This window comes from Dunckerocampus dactyliophorus, chromosome 1 (genome assembly GCF_027744805.1).
Source record: "Dunckerocampus dactyliophorus isolate RoL2022-P2 chromosome 1, RoL_Ddac_1.1, whole genome shotgun sequence".
NCBI lineage: Eukaryota > Metazoa > Chordata > Actinopteri > Syngnathiformes > Syngnathidae > Dunckerocampus > Dunckerocampus dactyliophorus.
The window spans coordinates 47,598,157-47,621,202 of record NC_072819.1 but is presented as its reverse complement, the minus strand read 5'-3'; the positions used below and the strand labels follow the sequence as shown (position 1 = coordinate 47,621,202).

The following is a 23,046-nucleotide window of genomic DNA, read 5'->3' as shown; positions in this document are numbered from 1 at the left end:
CAAATACTGTAACTACCAGAATCAAACTGAACATACTGTAGATGACACAGGAAACACAAAGATGGAATGGAGAGCTTAACATCAAAGCACACATGACAAGTGAGCATTAACTATATTTACATTTTAACTTAGTATAAGCGAGGAACAGCGTGTGTGCGTGTGCGTGTGCATGTGTATGTGTTAGAGAGCGAGTGTGTGTTTAGAGATTGGTGGAAGTGGTGATCGGTCCTTCTAGTAAGACCTGCAGAACAACATTTGGTGCCGTGGGCAGGTGAAGTTGCTTCACCTGATGGAGCATTTGGTGACTTTTCTGTTTTCAGTCCCGACAGGGCCATTTGTAGCGACGTTTATTCTGGCCTAGGCCTGTCACGATAACCAATTTTGCTGGTCGATATTTGTGCTACAAATTATCGTCGCTAAGCAATTTTATCAACATTTTTTGAGACCATTTTTTTATTATTTGTCATGAGAGGGGTACTTCACATTTGAAACGCGAGATGGTACTCAAGTATAGCGTACGGTGAGCCTATGTGACGCATAAGTTGCCTGTATGTATGTTTTTATAGCCGGCGACAATGTTTGTGAGCACGCACTGTTTTGTTGAAATTTGCCCCAATCAGCTATGACTGTCGGGACGAAGGCTCCGCTGCCCGAGGCACCTACTTGCGCTCACCATGTTCATTCTGTTTCAAACCTAAATGTTCCCACACTGTGGCTGTCGATTGTGGCATTAGCGTCAGAAACCATCGCTTCTGCACCTTCTTCAGGTTAGCGTATGCTTCCTCAGGTAGCTTACTGCTCAACCCTCAGAGCGTCCCTCTGCAGCAATCTCTTGGGGGAAATTGTTGTCAAGCCGCGACCTGGGGGCGGGGATTAAGTAGCTTGTTTGGGTTAGTGTGAGTAGCCGCTTTCCAATAGACCCGACTACTCTATTTGTCCGTTTTGGTCTCTCAATGGAACCATCTGCCTTTGCAAAGCCAAAAGCTTCTCCAAGATGAAATGAAGACTTTGGAGTGGCCTCGTTAAAGTCCTGACCTAAATCCTATTCAATTGCTGTGGCATGACCTTAAACAGTTGGATCATGCTCAAAAACCCTCCGATGTGGCTGAATTACAACAATTCTGCAAAGATAAGTGGGCCAAAATTCCTCCACGGCGCTGTAAGAGACTCGTTGCAAGTCATCACAAACCCTTGATTGCAGTTGTTGCTGCTAAGGGGGGCCCAACCAGTTATTAGCTTTAGGGGGCAATCACTTTTTCACACAGGACCATGTAGGTTTGGATTTTCCCCCTTGATAATAAAAACGACGAATATTAATTTTTTTTTGATGATCTGAAACATTTAAGTGTGAAAAAAACCCTTTTGCACATCACTGTATACTGACAGAAACTACAGGCACCTTTGAAAGGGACAAGCTGTTCATGTACACGCACACACACACACTTATTTCCCCGAAGGTTGAAAAGCATTGAGAGCCGATGTGTCCATATCTCCCAGACTTTGCGGGTGTCATTTAAAAAAGAAAAAAAAGCCCTCCAACAATGAAAAATAACGAATTTTGTGTGTGTGTTTGTGAAGTGATGACAAATACCATATAAAGTGTGCAGAATGAGTTATGAGTCAGAAAAAAAGACAATTAATTACGCAAAAACACACCCACAGTTGTTGTCAAGTCAAACTAGCGAGAATTAAGCAATTTATGAGACAGGGAAAAAAAGTGATTGAAAAAGACTTTATTGAACATTTATTAAACTAAAGAAAAAAAAATAAAATACAATAAATAAATAAAGAGTATATATAAGAGTATATAAGAGTATATATATATATATATATATATTTATAGCCTTAAGCAAATAAGATTTTTGTTAGTTATTAAAAGCTATTTTTATAAAGTTGGTTATGAAAAATATGCTACAGAAGATCAGGTCAGAACAGGAAGTTAGAGTCATCAGCGCACCTGGGCGTGCGCAATAGAGATGCAACTTTGATGCGCCTGCGCTGCGCATGGCTTGACTTACTTTGATTAGACGGCCGCCGATGGCGCGTGCTTCATTTGTGAATTGTTAAGAATCTGAATGAACTGAAAGCGTGTGCTCGCTGTACTTGCTTGTTTAGGATGTTGAATTAAGAAGGCCGCCGATCGTTTATGGCACATGTGGGCATGCGGCGGTCCATGTTTGGCTAATTGATTAATCAGTTCTTGATTGGAATTTTGCCTAGGCACGAGCTGCGTGTTTAGGGCGTGAAATACAAATTATGAAGATTTCTTTTGGCCATTTAATGTACTTGTTTAAATGTTTGTTAAATCATGATATTTATTTCATAGATTTTTATTTAATCCCACAGTTTGAGAAAACTAGCATGATGTAAAGTACAAGACTAAGTTACAATACAAATGTTGAAAAATTTTTAAAAAATAGTTGAATAAATAGTGGTAAAAAGTGGTAAAATATAATTGAAATTGTATAGTATTAATAGAAATTAATTAGTTCATGTATTGCAATACAATATAACATTGAGTTTGTGTTACGTGTTTGTCCTTTTTGAAGGTTTTCTGCTCTGCTGTGCTGTGCAGTAGAAAAACGTTAATGTGCATGAAAACTCATGACTTGAACCGCATTAAATAAACTTAAGGAAAGCAAAGCATTGAGTGGATCAGGTTTCTTCAGCGTAGCAACTGAGGCCCTTTTTTCAAGTTCGAGGAATGCGCAAAGTTGAGAAGAACTTGACACTGAAAACCGGGGACCAGTAAACTGGAAAGCCAGGAATGTTGATCTGTCTGTCTGTGGAACTGTGGGAGAATTAAGCAAGATTAAAAAATCATCAAACTGCATCAAAAATAAATAGATCTGAAACAAAAAATCCAAATGATGAAATGATGAAAAAGATGAGGCTGAGCCAAGACCTTCTTCATGAGCAAATTAAAACCGAGACACCGAACCCTCTGACCAGAAGAGAACTGATCAGCCCTTGTCGAGCCTGTATGACCCACGGGGCCTAGTTACCCCAGCGAAGCAGAAGGGTGCCATTCTTGTGCGGAGGGCATTCCAGGAGGCAAAAAATGAAAGTTGCCCAGTCAAGCAAACATGGGACCTGGCACTTTCAGAATGTATCAGAGAAGACGTTGTTCGTCTCTTCCCAGGGCACTAACTCCTCCTGTCTGGAAAACCACTGGCAATTACATTCTCTGATGGCAGTGAGCACACTTATGGGGCGGTTCTCTACCTAAGGTGGGACTCCAGTCATTGTCCAATCAAATTAACCCCCCTGGATCACAAAGGAGACGCTGTTAAGGCAGAGGTATGTGGAGCGGTGTTCGCCTCACACCTGAAGAAATACTTTGAGCAACACAGGAGGATTCAAGTCGAAAGGTGATACCATTTGGTTGACAGCCAAACAGTGCTTGGGGCAATACAGAGAGAAAGCTATGGCTATCAAACATTCTTTGCAAATAGAATTGGTGAGATTCAAAGCATAACAAGGGTCCAAGATTGGTGGTGGATTCCTGGCTCACATAACATTGCTGACATTATCACCAGAGGTGCTGGCCCAGATGGCCTGGACGAGGACTCAAAGTGGCAGAGTGGGCCAAAGTTTCTCAGTTTGCCAGTAAATGAATGGCCGACAAAAGCTGCCAAAGATCTGGCCTTGATTGCCAGGGAGAGCATCCACAAGATGCAAAAGAAGGCATTTGTTGCTGTGGTGACAAGTTGCAGCAAAAAGCAGAAACAAGAGCATGAACAAATCCAAAGCCAGGAAATCATTTTTGCTGACCCAAAAAGACCACCTGAACCAGCTTCCATCCAGTTAATTGAGATTAAACGGTTCAGCAGTTTAACCCGACTGGTAAAAACAGTTGCATGGATGTGGAGGGTAGCAAAGAAGTTTAGAGGACAGAATCCGGCCACAAAGAGTCCAAAGTGGGAGGCAATCCCCTCCAAAGGAGTCATCTGTGGAAAAGAGCGAGAGAATGCGCTGAGAGACATAATTCTTGCAGCACAAGAGGGCACTACCTTCCCAAATACTACCACAAACAGACTAGTGGTCTACAGAGACAAAAACACTGGGTTGCTGCCTTATGGTGGGCGTGTGCAAATCTTTAAAGAAGATAAAATTGCTGTACCCCTTCTACCATATGGGGCTTGGGTGTCCACATTGCTTGCTCGAGAGGCCCACAGTGAAGGTCATGAGGGCGTAGCTGGTACCTTGCTCAAAATGAGACGGAAAGCATGGGTAATCAAGGGAAGGAAAATAGCCCCAAAAGTTGTTGATAGCTGCATCCTTTGCAGGAAAACAAAGGCTGTAAAATGCCAACAAGTAATGGGGGACTTACCACCCGAACGGACGGAACCTGCTGCATCATTCCAGTTTACAACCGTAGACCTCTTTGGACCCTACCATGTTAGGGATGATGTCAAGAGGAGAGTAAGCCTAAAAGTCTGGGATGTTGTATTTTGCTGCATGGCGAGCAGAGCCATCCACACAGATTTGGTCAACAGCCTATCGAGTGAAAGTTTCCTTTTGGCCTACCAACGTTTCACTGCAATCACAGGGCATCCGTCAAAAATCTGGCCTGACCCAGGCACCAATTTCATTGGAGCAAAACCTGTCCTGGAAGATATATACAAATTCTTGGAAAGACAGAATAAAGCAAGCCTAAAGGAAACAGCTGCCAAGAATGGAACTGATTGGATGTGGAAAATCCACCCTGCTGATTCTCCTCATCGAAATGGTGCTGCAGAGGCTGCCGTGCGTGTCCTCAAGAGAGCACTCCAGAATGTCTGTGGAGATTCTGTGCTCAGCTGTAGTGAGTTCCAGACGATACTTCAGTTGGCAGCCAATCTGGCGAATGACCGCCCGATTGATGCAAGAGTCGGGAGTCGAGAAGATTGTATTCAGTATATCACACCAAACAGTCCTATGCAAACCACGCAAAGGAATGTCCAAATTGGAGACGTTGTATGGATTGCAGACCAGAATGCATTGAGAGGACAATTCAATCTGGGCAGAGTTGTGAGCACAAATCCAGATGGCAAAGGCGTCGTAAGAGACGTGGATATCGAGGTCTTCCCAAGTTACTGTGTTCCGATGGTGAAGGCCAAGAGAAGCCATCTAACCTACGACCGACAGAAGAAGAAGATGCAAAGCACCATTCTTCATCGAGACGTCAGGCGGCTGGTGGTTACACTACCTGTAGAAGAACAGACGATCTACCCCAGCTGATTCCTGAGCATCAAGCAATTGAGTTTGACTCCAGAGCTGGCGATCTCCCCGGGGTTTCCTTGGGTAGATCGAGTGGGAGGCGTCAAGTCAGACTAGAGAGAATTAAGCAATTCATGACACAGGAAAAAAAAAAAAGTGATTGAAAAATACTTTATTGAAAATTTATTAAACTAAAGAAAAAATAAATAAAATAAATAAATACATAAATAAATAAGTAAATAAATAAATAAATAAATATATTTATAGCCTTAAGTAAATAAGATTTTTGTTAGTGTAGTTATTAAAAACTATTTTTATAAAGTTGGTTATGAAAAATATGCTACAGAAGATCAGGTCAGAACAGGAAGTTAGAGTCATCAGCGCACCTGGGCGTGCGCAATAGAGATGCAACTTCCTTTTAAGCAGGCAAGGCTGCAGACAGGTGTGGTAATTTGGTGTGACCAGAAGATGATCATAGCTTTACCCCCAAACTTTGTGCAAGTGGAGCTACCAGTCTGGAGAGGCAGCCGGTAAGGAACTGAAATCCTCTTTTTTAAAAAAAATCGTACTTATTGCTGCTGTTTTGATGCGCCTGCGCTGCGCATGGCTTGACTTACTTTGATTAGACGGCCGCCGATGGCGTGTGCTTCATTTGTGAATTGTTAAGAATCTGAATGAACTGAAAGCGTGTGCTCGCTGTACTTGCTTGTTTAGGATGTTGAATTAAGAAGGCCGCCGATCGTTTATGGCACATGTGGGCATGCGGCGGTCCATGTTTGGCTAATTGATTAATCAGTTCTTGATTGGAATTTTGCCTAGGCACGAGCTGCGTGTTTAGGGCGTTAAATACAAATTATGAAGATTTCTTTTGGCCATTTAATGTACTTGTTTAAATGTTTGTTAAATCATGATATTTATTTCATAGATTTTTATTTAATCCCACAGTTTGAGAAAACTAGCATGATGTAAAGTACAAGACTAAGTTACAATACAAATGTTGAAAAATTGTAAAAATAGTTTGAATAAATAGTGGTAAAAAGTGGTAAAATGCAATTGAAATTGTTGCCATAGAAATTAATTAGTTCATGTATTGCAATACAATATAACATTGACTTTATATTACGTGTTTGTCCTTCTTTTTGAAGGTTTTCAGCTGTTCTGTGCTGTGCTGTGCAGTGGAAAAACTTTAATGTGCATGAAAACTCATGACTTGAACCGCATTAAATAAACTTAAGGAAAGCAAAGCATCGACTGGATCAGGTTTCTTCAGCGCAGCAACTGAGACCCTTTTTTCAAGTTCGAGGGATGCACAAAGTTGAGAAGAACTTGACAGTTGCAACAGTAGTTTTTTTGAGCTGCACAATGAACAGCCTTGATTTGTAGTAGAAATTTCTTGTCAATAGGTTACATGCGATTTTGAATTTTGGAGCATAAGGCATACATAAGAGTATGTAAGACTATTTAATCGTGGAGATTAATCTTTAGAATAAGATTAATTAATATGTATTTTATTTTCTTTTTTCTGGACACTACTTTTTGCAGTGGAAAATAAACCTTTGTTGCCTTCACGAAGTCCTTTTAGGCCAGTGTTGACATTTATAACAGTGATTGCTCCACGTTGCATATAGCAGCACTTTTTCCTAAAACTACACCATAAACGTCAGCTTTACAGATACCATGAATGCTCTGCAGCCATCTACGGCATCAACTGCTCTTTTATGAATGGAAAAAAATGAGACGTCTATTTGAGGTGTGGCGTTTGTTCAAGTGGACAACACACCTGCCGATCAATTAGGGGGGCGGCGTCTATTAAAGTGGAATGTACAATTTCAGGAATTGCTGTATTACTTTGATAAACGTGAAATACCAAGTCACAAACGTTTTACACTGAAAAAACTACATTTCAAGAAAGTGAAAAAAGTGTTACGTTTGGGTGCTGCTGTCGAAAGCTTGACCCCCAGTGTGCAGAGACGAGGCGGCGGTGCGCACGTATGATGGCGCTGGCCTTTTAACAGCCATGACTAATTGTCCGCAGCTGCGCAACAACCAGGAGTAAAGTGGCTGCCGCTTCCTCCCAGCAGGAAGTTCAGGCGGCCAAAATAAGAGCGCACAACAGGAGGCGCCCGCTCCTGTCCTGCAGAACGTAACAAAAAGTCCCATTTTACGCAACCATTTCCTTTATCTTTCCTAAAAAGAAAAATATAGCTAGCAATTTTCACTTGAGAAAACTAATCTTATATTAAGAAAGCACAGCTAGCCAATTCTTATGAAGATATTTTTACCAGAAATTGTTTCTTTTTTCTAATACGCTGAAAAGCTTATTTTGATTATTCTTCAACAACAGATTAATATATATTGGTCTTAAAATAAGAATAAATCTGGATTCTAAACTTTCTCAATTTAAGAATGAAGTCACACACAGAAAATATATCTACACTGCAAAAATAGTTGCTGATTTTGGGCCATTGTGAAGGGTGCACACGCAAATTTCATAGCGCGTACCAAGATGTATTAATTAAATCTAGTCATAAAATCTGTGTAGATGAGTAAAATTATTTAAAAAATACTCTCTTTTTATCTAGTTTCTAAATCTAAAATCTAGTGAATTTACATGCAAATCCTGCCAAAAAAATACCAATAGAGTTTGTGACAATTGGTTTTCTTAAATTAAGTGAATTTTCGATATAATCGCACTTTTTTTCCTTTTTAAATAAAAAAGTTCCATCCATATAATTTGCTTCGTGCTCGTTGAAAAGCTCAGACCGCTGAAGAAGTAACCAACATGACTAACATGCCGGCAAGAAGAGACGTTAGCTGCACGGTGTTCGAGAGGTTAGCATGCTGGCCCCTCATTTGTGTCTCTTGGTATCATGTGTCGTAGTGTATGAGACCTTTGATGACATCACCATGGAACACACTGCGGGCCAGATGTCTCATCCCAATCTGATGCAGAACGACAGCATGCTCACCATCAACATGACGTCCATTATGCCGCCCGTGGTGGACAAAGCCATCAAAGGCATTATGGTGACGATCTTATTCATCACGATGGTCTCGCTGGGATGCACTATGGAAGTGTCCAAGATTAAGGTGACTTCATCAGCCTTAGTTAAAGCGGAGATGGTATAATGCTAACAGTGTGGCTTGTTTTTGTTATTAATCCCTTCCGAAAGGTTCGACGAAAACTGAAAGCAACTGTACCAATTTTTCCCATAGAAATGCTGTAAATCCAATGAATAGGTTCCAGTCACCCAAAATATGAACAAAAAATACATTTAATGGAGAATAACACGAGTTTTACATGCTGAAACAATGATGAATGATGTGGAAAAATGAACATTTAACATCACTTTTACCTTCATTGAAGTTGGGAAGACCTCGGCAGTTTGTTTGCCAAATGAAGGATACCGCCAGACAGTAATCACTCGTCATTTTGTGCTTTGAATTTTGTGGTTTCACTCATCACGGTTTTTAAAAAATGTTTTAATTAGAAAAACCATGCTGTTTTGTGCTAGAATCCCACCTACCATTAGTCAAAATATGCACATATAAGCATTTTTTTGCCTAAATTCAAAGATGTTGTGATGCACTGTAGTATTCTACACTGGTCACTAGGTGTCAGTAATGTCACTGTAAGGTTCGGTGAGACAGACTTGGTCAACAATACTGTAAAACAAGAGGCTTTGAAGCAGGTTTGAACAGGCACAATAATCCCTAACACGAGGTATCGTTGCGCCCGTAACCCACGCTAAGCTAAAAGTCAACTCTCAACCTCCGACGTCACTTCCTGTCTGCACGACCGGAACACATTTACATGAGTCTTAAATGGCTTATTTTCTGTTATGTCTACTGTATTGGCTAATGTGAGTGTTAAGGTGACTATGGAGTGTTATTTCATATTTAGAAGAATCTAAAAATGTTTTAGAAAGTTTTTAATATTCCATTTATAAATAAGGAATTCTACTTTGCCAAAATTCACTTATCACGGTCGGGTCTGGAACCACAAGGGTATTGCGTAAACTAAGTATCACAAGGGTTTCTGTTGGGAGGTTGTCCGTCCTCATCTTTATTACCACAAGAATAAATGTTCCAAAGGGTAAAATACAATTTGTTATGTGCAATATTGTACAAAAACCAAGACAGTGCGCGAGAGCCAAAATGTTTGGCAAAAAGTGAATCTGGGGCGTTCAAAAACCGAGGTTTGACTATATTTCTGTTTTTGTTCTCCTTTGCAGGGTCACATATTAAAACCGAAGGGTGTGGTGATAGCATTGGTGGCCCAGTATTGTGTCATGCCTCTTACTGCCTTTGGCTTAGCTAAGGTTGGTATGTTGTACACATCAGGCCTGCAACAGACATACGGTACACGCTGTAGACTGTACTTGTTCCAAATTAACACTGCATAGTGTGTGCTTTCATACCTGTGAAATCTTTGACATTGTGTGTAGGCGGGTACTGTACATAGAACATCTTTAGATCTTCGTGTTTCGCTCATGGTGGGAGCAAAAAATAAAATGTTGCGTTGATTTTTTTGTTGAGTACACTTACTGTATATCTTGGGTTTTTCCTCATCTTCTGTTATTAATATTTTAATATAAGGGATAATAACAATAATAATAATAATAATAGTATGCCATTTTTTCATCATATTTATATAAAAAAATTGAAAAAATATTAAGTTTGTATTTTTTTGCATGTACAACCATTAAAATGTTGATATTTTCTTTCATTGTTTTAGGAAAAAATATATATATTTTTTTGACCAATGATAAAACTATAAATTGCAAAGCACACGCTATAATTATGTACATATATATATATATATATATATATATATATATATATATATATATATATATATATATATATATATATATATATATATATATAATTTCTAAATATAGTTTTTTGTTTTATAAATATTGAAATATTATGTATTCATTCATGTATTATAAATAAATATAATCAAATAATGCGAATAATAAAATTAGGGGTGGCAAAAATAACACTTCAACGGCGGTAAGTAATTTATTAAATTAACTGTCTTCAAAGTTTTTGCGTAACCTGCGCATCATTTATTTATTTTTTTTTAACATCAACAGCAGTGCTCAATTCCAACACCACGTATGTAGCTCCAACTTGCAAACACGCTATTGCGAGGTGCATTTATGGACACGCCCAACTCTGAACATGGAAGGATAAAAGTGTGGTACTTCTTAATTTCACTCTTCTTACTGTACTGCGTTTGAAAATTGCAATGCTGTTCTAAATACCTGTAACGTTTAGCCTAATTCAGAGGAGTTACAGAGAAACACGAAAGAGACATTACGAAGAGACGGACGCGTTATATTATGGTGTGTAGTGTGTTTTAGCTTGATTAGAATTTTTTTAGAATTTATAATTCTGTTTTATCTTGCCGTTAATAAAATACAGTGAAAATGGGCACGTTTCAGTCATCGTTACAAATGGTTATTAATCATGATAATGATAATGATGATGCAAATTAATTTGTAAACTGTGGTAAGTCTGATTAGAATCATTAATCACTTCACCGCCCTGATTAAAATATGATGTCATCTCAAATCTATCAGATAAATCTTCACATACTAATTATCGCATGTTGATGTTTTGCGTTACTTTTCATACATGCATGTACAGTGGATTCCCATGTAGCATTTGATGCAGCGTAACGGAACGTAATAGCAGCAGAAAACTGAACAGACCAACACAGGAAATCTTACAAAATAAGAGTACGTAAACAGGAGCTATTTGCCTCACAAATAAGTTAGTGAGGCATATTGAGGAGAAGGTTCTGGAGCTGAATCTAATCTGATAATAAACAGTCACTCTAATTGCAAATGTTGATCCGAACTCTGAGGAGAACATCGACATCAAGGTAGCAGGAGGGCGGGACGGAAGCAAGTATCAAAAAGACATTTTTATGGGCATCTCAATTCACGGATGGTCTTTTACGGGATCCACTGTATTGTTATGAAGCCACGTAAACATCGTAGATGCACTAATTCCTAATTATATTTGTTGTAAAGTAACGTTGATAATGATCTCGTTCATTGCTACAGGCCTTCCAGATGGTTGAAATAGTGGCTATTGTGGTTCTCATTTGTGGGTGCTGTCCTGGGGGGAACCTCTCCAACATCATGGCCCTGGCTGTGCAGGGGGACATAAACCTCAGGTACACGCACACACACACACACACACACACACACACACACACAGACTGCCCTGTACTTTAACTAAGTGTTAGACAGATCACCGATCATATGTAGGGCACACAGAGAACCACTGATGTGAAACTTAACATCAATTCAAAAATGGTAACTAAAACCACATTTTTATAATTTTACAATTATGTTTGACATGCAGAAAACAACTTGAAATGCATATAATTCATATACTGTAAATGATGCACGAAAGCAATAAATTAACATTAAAGGTCACTTTTATCTTCATTGAAGACGCGATTGGCCGAAATAAAAAAATATTTTATTTTGATGAAGTGATGAAGTAATTTTAAATTAACAAACCAAGAATGAATTTTATTTGTAGTTCTAAACGTAATTCAGATGTTTTTCCTCACCTCTCCTATGATTTTATGTTTTATCCCGACAACAACTGCTTCAATGTCATGTGCAAACAATATGCAAATTAGCCGATGCCATCTTCTAGCGACTTCTAGGACAGCCAATAGCTACTTTTCTTACTGAGGAGTTGGCAACAGAGTGTCCATTGTGGGGTTTCACTGTGAGAGTCATTCATCTTTCAATCACTTTCCATGGCGGGAATTCATCGCTTTAGTCAGCATTCGTTTCTCGTCCCTCGGATGCAACAGCAGCCGAAGGTTCAACCAATATACTTTCACAAAGCACTTTTTACTAAGCACTCCCTAGCAGACTTGTTGTCTGCAACGTTACCTTTTGAAATTGGGTGTGTTTGTTTTGTGGTTAATGTCAATTAATGTTGATTCACATTCTGTAATCACTTTTAAAACTCGGAGAATTGATGAATGAAAGCAGGACATTTCTTTGGTGGTCAATATAGATAGTGACACACAGAACATGGGGCTGAAGTTGGTTTCACGTTGGATGTTGGATATTCGGCTGCGTAGCAACAGCGGTAGTTCTCCCTCACTGTGCCAGTATTGCTGTGTCATTGTGCCAGGAGCTCCCGGCCGTGGCCACCCTAGGTCGCTGTCTGGCCACCCCGCTGGCCATCTAGACATTTCAGGTATCAAGTTATTGCCACCCCTATGTGAGTAATGGTCTCACCTTGGCCACCCCAAAGACAAAATTCTGGCTCCACTACTGCTCGCACAGGAAGTGTTACTCTAACCGCTGGTTGTTTATATTAGGGACCGTCAATAAATTACAACTGTGCTGAAGAGAGTTTGTTAAACAAATGTTGTATATTCTAAATCAAACCACAAATTGATCTATAACCATGTCAAATGATTAGTCCTAACCTAAAAGTATTTTGCACACACATTTTTTTTCAATTTTATCTTTTATTGGATCTTTTATTGGATTAGGGACCTGATTCACAGAGGTTTGTTAGCCAAACAATATTGTTTGGTTGCATTATTTTGAATGCTTTGAAAAGCTATTTTCATAACCATATACAATTCCACAAATACATGTTTGTTACAAAAGCTTAATATTAAAAAAAACATTAAAAAAAAAAAGTATTGGTACTGAATCGGAGCGGCAAGACTAAAAAAATTGTATCGGAAGCCAGAAAATGTGGATTGTGACATCCCTAATATCAACCTATTGTTCTCTTTAGCATTGTGATGACTTCCTGTTCCACCGTGTTGGCTCTGGGCTTGATGCCCCTGCTGCTCTTCATCTACTGTCAGGGCTTCACCAGCTTGCAGAGAACCTTTCCTTATGTCAACATCACCATGTCGCTCCTCCTGATCCTCGTGCCCACCATCATTGGCATCCTCATCAATTACTACAGGCCGCGTCACGCCAAGCTTGTCACAAAGGTCAGTGTGCAAAGGCCAGTGTTGTTGGGAATACTGCTAGAGATCACAAAGACAGTAATACTGGTGCTTATTTGAAGGAGGCCTCTAAATGAGGGGAGGCCTTTAGTAATGAACATACACAGCAACAGAGGGACCTTCACCTGAGATGAAAAAAGGAGTCATCTATTTGAGGAGAGACATTATTTTGTACAAATGTTTGACTCACCCAGTGACTTATTGAGGCATGACGTCTATTGAAGGCGCTGTGTATACGTTCCTGATCGAAATTTTAAGACCAGGTGAAAAATTGCAAGAATTTACATTATGCACTGTTGGATCTCAAGGAGGTTCTAAGTAGCTTCGAAATGAGAGTGAGACAAAAACATTTTCGAGTAAGTAAATCCTTGCAAACAACCATTAAAGGGATAGTTCAGGTTTTTTCCCGTGAGCAGCGTTCTGGCCGGTGAGGAGGAACATGGTTCTGGTTAGGTGCTGGGGTCACTTCAGTAAAGAGTTCGGCTACTCACAAAACAATATGCATTCAAAACAGTAATACATTTGCATTACAAAACCATTGCTAACAAAAACGTCAGAACCCCTCAGTCACTCAGCGTTATTTTCTCTCCGTAGAGGTCTGACTTTTTTGTTAGCAACGGTTTTGTGATACAAATGCATTACTCTTTTGAACGCATATTAGTTTGAGAAGCCATACTCTTTACTTAAGTGACCCCAGCAACTAACCGGAACTACGTTCCTCCTCACCGAAATCTGACCAAAACTTTGCTCACGGAGCAAAGTGCGGGCTAAATCGCTGTTGATGCACTAGACTGCTGATGGGGATGTCATACAATTTCATGTCAAAAAATCGGAAGTACCCTTCAAACTGAAATGGGCTGTTCATCCGCTGATCAAAAGTTTAAGACCACAGCCTTTTAAAAGCCAAAATCTTAACTATCATAACTAGGGTTGGGCATCAAGCATCGAGGGGAACCAGGACTAACATTCTGATTTCCCGGGATTGTTCAAATTATTTTATTTTGATTCCTAGATTCGATGTTCGCCGACCAGAAGACATAGCCTCGAACACCAATGAAGAAGAAGCCGGCGAGCAACACCGAAGAAGAAGCGGCTAAAACTTTTATGACCCTACCTACAAAAAGCGGAATCGAGAATCGTTAGGAACGGGAATGAAAACGATGAATCGGAACCGGAATCGTTCAAATTCAAACAATGCCCAACTCTAGTCATAACCGCTTGATGGCAAAGGCAAAAAAAAAAAAAAAGCTTTCTCTCTTTGAATGTGGTCGGACTGTTGAGCATAAGCAAGGCCTCTCACAGTGCGCCATTGCTGCTGGTTGGATGCAGTAAGACAGTGGTAGTGGTACTGTAAGTGGTAGACCCCAAAAAAGTCACCGCCCTCAAGAAAGAGGATCCGATTGACTGTCCGTCAAGACACAGGACCATCCTCAGCCCACATGAAGGTTGTTCCTGCTGCCGAGTGCAGTCCAATGACCATCGGACGGCATCTGCGAGAGAAGGGTTTTAAGAACAAAAAACGTCTTCAAAGGCCTCGTCGTCTTCAACTCCACAAAATTGCTGTTTTGAATTTGAAAGATCACCGAATATGGGACATTGAAAGATGGAAGAAGGTTTGATTCCCTGGGGAGGTGTTCAGGCCACGTGCGACCGGTAGGAGGCCTCGGGGAAGACCCAGGACATGTTGGAGAAACTATGTCTCTCAACTGGCCTGGGAACGCCTCGGGATCCGCCGGGAGGAGCTGGACAAAGTAGCCGGGGAGACGGAAGTCTGCTTAGGCTGCTGGATGGATGAATGGATGGCTCATACCATTCAACAAAAATACATTTAATTCACATTGTCACGCTGTCTCTTCTCAGGTGGGTCTCATCATAGTGTCACTTGCCGCAGTCGGGGTCATCATCCTGAGCGCCATTGTGATCGGCCGCAACATCATGATGGTGATGTCTCCTCCTCTTGTGGGATCTGCCGCCCTCATGCCCTTCATAGGCTACGCCTTCGGCTACATCATTTCTAGCATCTTCAGACTTAGTCAACCGTAAGTTATCCTACTTCTCATAGCCACTGTGATGTATTCACCAATGCCACATCCCTCACTGGTCCTGTTTCTGGTCTTGTCATGTTTCCATAACTTACACATGGATTATCTCAGGGAGTGCAGGACTGTTGCTATTGAAACAGGCTGTCAGAACACCCAGCTGTGCTCAACCATTTTGAAGTTGGCCTTTCCGTCGGACGTGATCGGCCCGTTGTTCCTCTTCCCACTCTTGTATATAGTTTTCCAGATCATTGAGGCCATGGTGCTCATGGTGCTGCTCCGGTGTCATCAGAGGTTCATGAGAAAAGAAAGAGGTAATAAGGGGCATTAATAAGATTGGCTGCATCATTCTTCTCCATATCAATGTATTGCATTGGCATTTTTATGGGAAAACGCTACTTTTTGGGGAATTTTGCACATCATTCACAATCCTTGGGTGAAACATGAACACACATCCTTCTCTTTTCCGTGCCTTCTAAAGATATAAAAACGGCTAAAAAGAGAGGTAAATAATGGGACACATCTATTCAGCCTACAAAGACTGCTCTTAAAACACCTCCAAAAAGGTTTAATGGTGTTATGTACACACTGTAACCATGCAGTAGGTACATTCATGATAACATGCAATACTTACAGTATTTTCCTGTATTTTGGTCCCTTTAAGCAGTAATCGTTAACTGTTCCAAATTCACAAACAAAAGCGGCAGCAGCAGTAGTGGCAGCTCCAATATGTAGCGTTTCCTTTTGGTATTGGCCAGACGCAATGAGAGCGTGTGTGGTGAAGCTATTTGCTAGCCGGCTAGTAGCTGTGGTGTGGCAAGGTATCAATACACCAGTAAAGTAATAATAATAACGTGGTTAATATGCACGTCACATTATATGTAAATGGAGCGTCATTGGCACCGTTTGGGGTTTTTTCCAGAAGGCTTTAAAGTGTGAATTTTTCCATTCCATTAATTGCATTCTTAGCTGCGTCTTTTTTAGCTGTTTTTATATATTTAGAACACACAGAAAAGAGAAGGACACATGTGCTCATGGCTCCCATAAGGGTTGTGAATGATGGGGAAAAATTCCCCGAAAAAGTGCAGTTTTCCTGTGAGAATATCTGATGATCAGCATCATTTATAAGCCAAAATGGGGCCATTGAGGTCAACAGGTTTAGTATAAGAATGTGACACTTAGACATTTCCTGCATGTGTTCACATCAGATTTGACCATTTCAGATAGGTTCATTCATAAATCAACTGTTTGTCCAACAGATGTGTACCAGCCTGCCACAACTGATGATGGACTGAAAACCTCTTGTGAAGGGACTGTATGATGGACAGGTCTAACGTCCACCCTCTTTCTGTCCACAAAAAGGACTTCTGTTCTATGTTCAATCTGTGTTGTTTACGGAGCAAACATTTTTGCATAATTAAAAGGGATTTTGAAATATATTCTGTTGACATTGTGCTGATACTGTGGCAGTCTATGAAACCTTGTTCAGGCCATTTTAATTCTATACTCTAAATCAATGCACAAAAGATTGTATTGTTCCAATCTACAGTCCTCCCTTGTTTATCGCTTAATCGGTTCCAGGCCCGACCGTGATAAGTCAATTTCCGCAAAGAAGGATTCCTTATTTATGAATCGAATATTTACATAGAGCATAGAAAACCTGTTTACAACCTTTGAAATACATTATTAGAACCCTCTAGACATGAAATGAGGCACATAGACTCACAAATGTTAGCACTGGGAGACTTCCTTATTGTTGGTCCTTTTTTTTAACTTCCGGTTTTTGAACAGTACTTCCTGGTGGCCATTGTCTCATCAATGTAATATCACTGACACCTAGTGCCGAGTGTGGAATACTACATTTCATCACAACATGTCTTTGAATGTGTCTTCTGAATGCTTTATATTTGTATTTTAGATCATTTTGCCAATGTTATGCTTGAAAATGCTTAATTTAGGCCCGGGGTGTCCAAACTTTTTCCGCCAAGGGTCACATACTGAAAATGAAAGGCTGCAAGGGTCACTTTGATAAAATGTGCTTGAAGTTTTTAAACTTTTTTTCTTTCTTTTTTTTTACTTTTTCCCCAACCAAATTTTCCAAAAATTACAGCTTTATTTTGTTTCGTTTGTTATAATATTACAACTTCAAAAAAACATTTTTTTCTTTCGTATTTCACCTCGTTGCGACTCAAATTAATTTTTTTCCTCATTGTTTCACGTAACATTACAACTTTCTTTTCTCAGTTTCTGACTCTTTTCTCTTAATGTTTTGATTTCATTCTTGTAAAATTACAGCTGTTTTTTTTCCTCATTTCTGCTGTTTTTTTTCCCAACCATTTCAAATTTGTTCTTGGAAATCTTCATCTCGTAACTTTATTCCCATTTTATAATATAAATATATAAAAAATAATGTTCCACTCACCAATTGCCACTTTATTTGTTGTTTTGCTTGTTTCTCGTAAAATTATGACTTTTTTTTATATTTCTACTTTATTTCAATAAAATTGTGCTATTTTTCCTCATAAAGACATTATTTTCTTGAAATTAAAACGTTTTTTTGTCTTGATATTTTCACTTTATGCTTGTAAAATTACTGATTTTTTTCAGTTTTTACAGGGTTTTTTTTTTAAGTGTTTTTCTTGCTAAATTATATTTTAACAATGAAAAAACAACCACGTGCTGCAAATGGCCCTCAAGCTGCACTTCAGACACCCCTGATTTAGGGTAAAATTTATGCGAAAAATATTGTAAATTCATAATTTTGCTTAAATATTCTTTTTTTTTAAACTAATAGTAGACATACTTTACGAATCTCCAAGAGAAATTTACGTTTCCAGCAGCTCTGCAAGAATGTCCTAATGAACGTAATCACTTCAAAATAAAACAAAGCAAAATAGGAGAGTTAAAGATAAAATAGAATAACAATAATTATACAAATACGTAACAGATCACTTATATTTCAATAATACATGAGAATATATAATAGTAGTAGGTTGCCCCCCTTACTTACTTGCACTCGTCACTAGACAAGTGTCAGATGCGTTCATGGACACTCTGAACATCACAACGTCGTTATTATGTGTGTATGTGTGGTCGAAATAAACAGAAATGCAAAGAAAAACAATAAGTGGATATTGTTATGACTCACTTTGCAACTCTTAATTCAAAAGTACAATTGGCTGCATTTCAGTACGCCGGAAAAATCCCAGAAAATTCCCTCAAAACAACTGAAATGGCGTGGTGTTTTTGAACGCAGCCCGTTATTGCTGGTAATAAGACCGTTAAAATGTGATTAAAATGTTCTCTTACTACTAAAGGAAGTCTTTTAGTTTGATTTATAATTTCGGTTAGTTTGGAGTTGTTAGTACATACAAATATATATCATCCTGTCCTGTCATGTATCTTTCTTTCAATAAAATACAGTAAAAAAAAGGGCATATTTCAGACATAGTTGCAAAGGGTGATTATTCATGGTTAATTTGAAAACAGTAATTAATCTGATTAAAAATGATAATCATTTGACAGCCCTCGTAATAATATTGTGTACTGTTAATTACTTGTTTTACATGCATTTGTTTTTCAGGTAACAGAATGATGTGGCTGTGTGAAATATTTAGCTTTAGGGCCGACAAAATAATTGGATTGTTGAAGCACTACAAGCAGGGGTGTCAAACTCGTGCCACGGAGGGCCGAGATATTGCAGGTTTTCTTTCCAGCCGGTCACCACAGCAGGTGATTTTAATGATCAACACCTCCTTCAGTTTGATGGAAGGCGCTCATCAATTAAATCACCTTCTGGACAAACTGCTTGGAGAGAAAACCTGCAGCGTCTCGGCCCTTCGTGGCACGAGTTTGACACGTGCACTACAGGCTATGAGATACAATACAGTATTGACCATGGCCAGTCGGTCCCATGTCACGACACAAATATGCCTGATGTTCCGAAAGACCCCACTCGATGGCGCCAAAAGCACGTTCATACTTTCACCCTCATGCCGTAGCTGAGATGATCAAGTCACAAATACGATCAATTACAGAACTTAAAATGTACACAGTCTTGTTACTTTAACTTTTTACCTCCAGCCATTGCCTTCTGAAGCGCATGAAGGCTATAGACACGACAAGTGACCAACAATTAAACAATTATGATTAGTTTCCCATCATGCATTGCAACTTTCACAAATACTTAACAAATGAAAGCAACGCGATTGTTGTCAACTTCCTGTCTAAAACCATGCAGGGCAGAGCAGTTAACCCTTTGTAACGGAATGTAGCAAATTCTATGCAAATACCACCCAGAATTTACTGACTGACGTTCTAATTGTCAATATGTGGAATTCAAGCAAATATGTGAACCTGACCAATATATGAGGCCACGTAAACAACACTCTGGCCTATCTGAATCTGAACAAAATATATTTTTGTACGCATGTGTTTTGACAATGTCAGCACTGAGCGGTTGCATTCACCATGAAGATCTAAGGCCTCCAAGAAAATGCACAAGAAGGGCCTGTCTCTGTGTCCATCATCATCAATGGGTTTTAAAGGTTTTTAATGACAGGTCAATGCGCGTCAAAGGCTTGCCTGTTACTCATGGGATTAATTCATGCAATGAACCACAGATACAGATGCTATAAATTGCTCCAAACATAGCACGAGCGTACGCAGATGTCCGTCATGCTTGACTCACCATTTTGTTTCACTAAAGTTCAGCAAAAGAGTTTGGGGTTATGTTGCTGTCAAAGAACGCAAGATAGCAGTAGACTCTTTCATTTGTTTCCATTGGTGGTAGTACTACCTACAGTAGTAGTATTTTGTTTTGTAATTTATGTCACGCTCAATTTGACAGTTTGGCCACTTTAGTTTTGGTTTTCGTCTGTTCTCTCACAATTTCCTGTTTTGCACTCTTATTTTATATATCAGTTTTGTGCAGTAAGGAGGAGTTTCTCATCCCATATTGGGATTTACACCATAAATATTAGTCCTACATTTATTTGATCTCCATATTTAGATTGCTTGACTATGAAAACATACCGTTATCAATATTAGTAGTTATTCACAAAAACAACATTTTCCATAATGGCAGTTTTCTTCTGGATCTAACGTTACAGCTTTTGAAGATACAACAAATCCGTTGGCACACTCCAGATTCCACAGTGTCTTGGTTTGTTGCATGTTATGTCTGACAGAAACCTATTTTGTGGACGCAATCCCCTGCATGTCCTGTCGCTACTTCTGTGTAGTTTTTTTTTTTTTGTTCCTCATGGTGCTTCCATTGCTTTTTTTGCACCGTCACCTCTTGTTAGCCTTTTGTTGCCTCTACTCCAGCGGCTGTGATTATTTGCACCTGCTTGTGTTGCATTAAAAGAGACTTTTTACCTGCACATCACCGCTGTCTCTGCATCCTGGGGCCACGCACTGTGCCAAAACATGACAATTTGCATCTCATCAGGTACTGTTTATGGCCAACTGCAAAACCTCAGTCAGTGTCTTTTTTTTTTTTGTCACAGCAAGGGGCGGATGTGGAAATAATACAGAATGAAAAGGAGCATTATTAATAGCATTAGTTGTTTAGTTGTTTTAATATTTGTATTTTATTTCATTTTTTTGCATTTTAAAGTGCATAACCAAAATTACAAACAACACTATTTTTGAACTAGTTGAAAATGATAGTAGCATATTGCTTTAGCTCATAAAATTTACTCTAAAATATTATTTTCACTTACAATCTGCTTGTAAATGATATTTTTCAAGTAAGCTCTACTCGCTTGTAATATTTAGTTGGAAGTTCTATGTGGAAAAAGTTGAGTTTTTTTTTTAAGTAAATGTCACTTTTCACTGTGTGTGGGGGGTCCTTCGCGTACTGAAATCACAAGAAAAACAAGTAAATTTGAGTAATATTAAGATGGCTGTATTGCTATGCAATATGATTAAGATTAGGAAGTCATTGCTCTTTGCAGGCCCATAATAAGCATGAGGGATATTAACATAGACCGCATTGCTCCGCATGCAGGCCCTTATTAAATATAAGGGATATTAGCTCATTCAATCCCAGCCATTTTTCAAAAGACAAGCCCTTCAAATCGGCCATTTTAGACAATTTTGACAGATTTTTCAAGGCACACAGAATATTGTGTTCTACGGCTATACAAACATGGAACCTACTAAAAGAAAGATTAGACTCCCGTCTTTCATCAGAAAAAAGTTTGTTTCTACCTTTTTCGGTTCTTTAGTAATCAGCAGTAGAACACAGGTAAGTTTCAGGAAAATATCAGTTTCTGACTGAAACGAGGAAAACCAGCTTTTTGTGAAAAGATACAGTTCAAGTTTCACTTTGACACAAATGTTTTGCTTTCGTGACAGCTGAAACATCTAAACAACCATACACAACATAAACAACACAAACTGGGGTTGTTTTACATCAAAATAGCAATTTATTTAAAAATATAACACAATGAACTATTTACAATTTTCACATTTGGAACTATACTGCACGAGTGTGCATGTGTTCAAATTCCCTTACAATGCATCACCTTCTCCACGCTACAGTCCTGCATGCTCTTCCACTTCCTCCTTGCTGTGTTTTTACATGCAAATGATCCATGCCGAGCTCTTATCAAAGCACTTCTGCCACCTTATGGCCATTTTTATGGCTTAAAACTGCTGTGACACCCAAAGTGACACCCATTCGTGTGCCGTTGCGTCAGCACCTCTTTTTGCCTCTCTCAAAAAAAGTAAAAGACGTATAAATACATCTTTGGTATTGAATGAGTTACTATGAACCGCATTGCTCCGCATGCACGTCCATAATTAGAAGAAGGGGGGTCACGAGACGATACACGAGAGTGGGTCTATGAGAACGAGACGAGACGATATTTTAACTTTACATTTGAATACAGTTAAAAAATATATAAAATATGTGACAATATCTTGCAATCTACTAATTTAATTTCTACTACCTTACACTCTTCTGCACTCTGTGTGTATGCTACCAGCCCCGCCTCCACCCAGGAGGAGTAAACATGCCAAGGTGCTGAAATCAATGCACAGAGTGAATCCTCTTCCTGGTTTGGTTTGGAGGCCAGAGACAAGGAAAACAGACATGCACGCACATGGCAAAATATTGAGGCCGGCAAAATAATCCAGTTCATTTTCATGTATTGTGAGATAAATAAATAAATGTAGTATTGTCCAGGCCTAACGCCCACGAAACATCTTTTTGGAACTAGAAATCTTGTCACGTTTTAATCTTGCGTGATCTTGTGACATGAGCTCTTGTGACGCCCTTAACTGGAAGCGAACAATAAACACAATATTGAATCTTTTGTTGTGTTGAGTGGTGGGCTGAGGGGTCCCTTGAGGTGATAAACCAGAGTAGTGTCAAATAAACACCTGTCAGGGGACAAAGGCAGGTGTTCACAGGATGGAAAATGCAACGTGATTAGTTGAGTGTACATACGGCACTTGTGACTCCTGTAGGGAAAAAGCATGCTGCTGATGGGAAAAGTCGTCGTATGGCAAATGGATGGCTAATAAGATTTAGGTTCAATAATGGATCGATGGGATTCAGGCAACATGAGTGGTTCATATGCCAGATGAGATTCTGGCCTGTTGTACACCTTCACAAGCCCTGACATATCATGGTCAAATCTCGAGGTTTTTAGGTATGAATTAGGGAATCAGCGAGTAAATCTGTGGTTATCTTGAAATATTTCAATGTTACTTTCCTGTGTCACGGAAAAAAAATTCAGGGGTCTCGACACTGAATCAATCGCATCAATGGTT

The 23,046-nt window shown here is 39.3% G+C and overlaps 1 protein-coding gene across 1 annotated transcript; it reads left to right on the top strand.

Annotated features, from left to right (window-relative positions):
- Positions 1-497: 497 nt before the first annotated feature.
- Positions 498-16,582, top strand: LOC129179071 (hepatic sodium/bile acid cotransporter-like). Its single transcript, XM_054771901.1, has 9 exons — positions 498-520; positions 621-787; positions 8,084-8,292; positions 9,438-9,524; positions 11,283-11,395; positions 13,003-13,207; positions 15,083-15,261; positions 15,376-15,575; positions 16,521-16,582. The coding sequence occupies exons 1-9, from the start codon at positions 498-500 to the stop codon at positions 16,580-16,582; spliced, it is 1,245 nt and encodes a 414-aa protein (XP_054627876.1).
- The last annotated feature ends 6,464 nt before the right edge of the window (positions 16,583-23,046 follow it).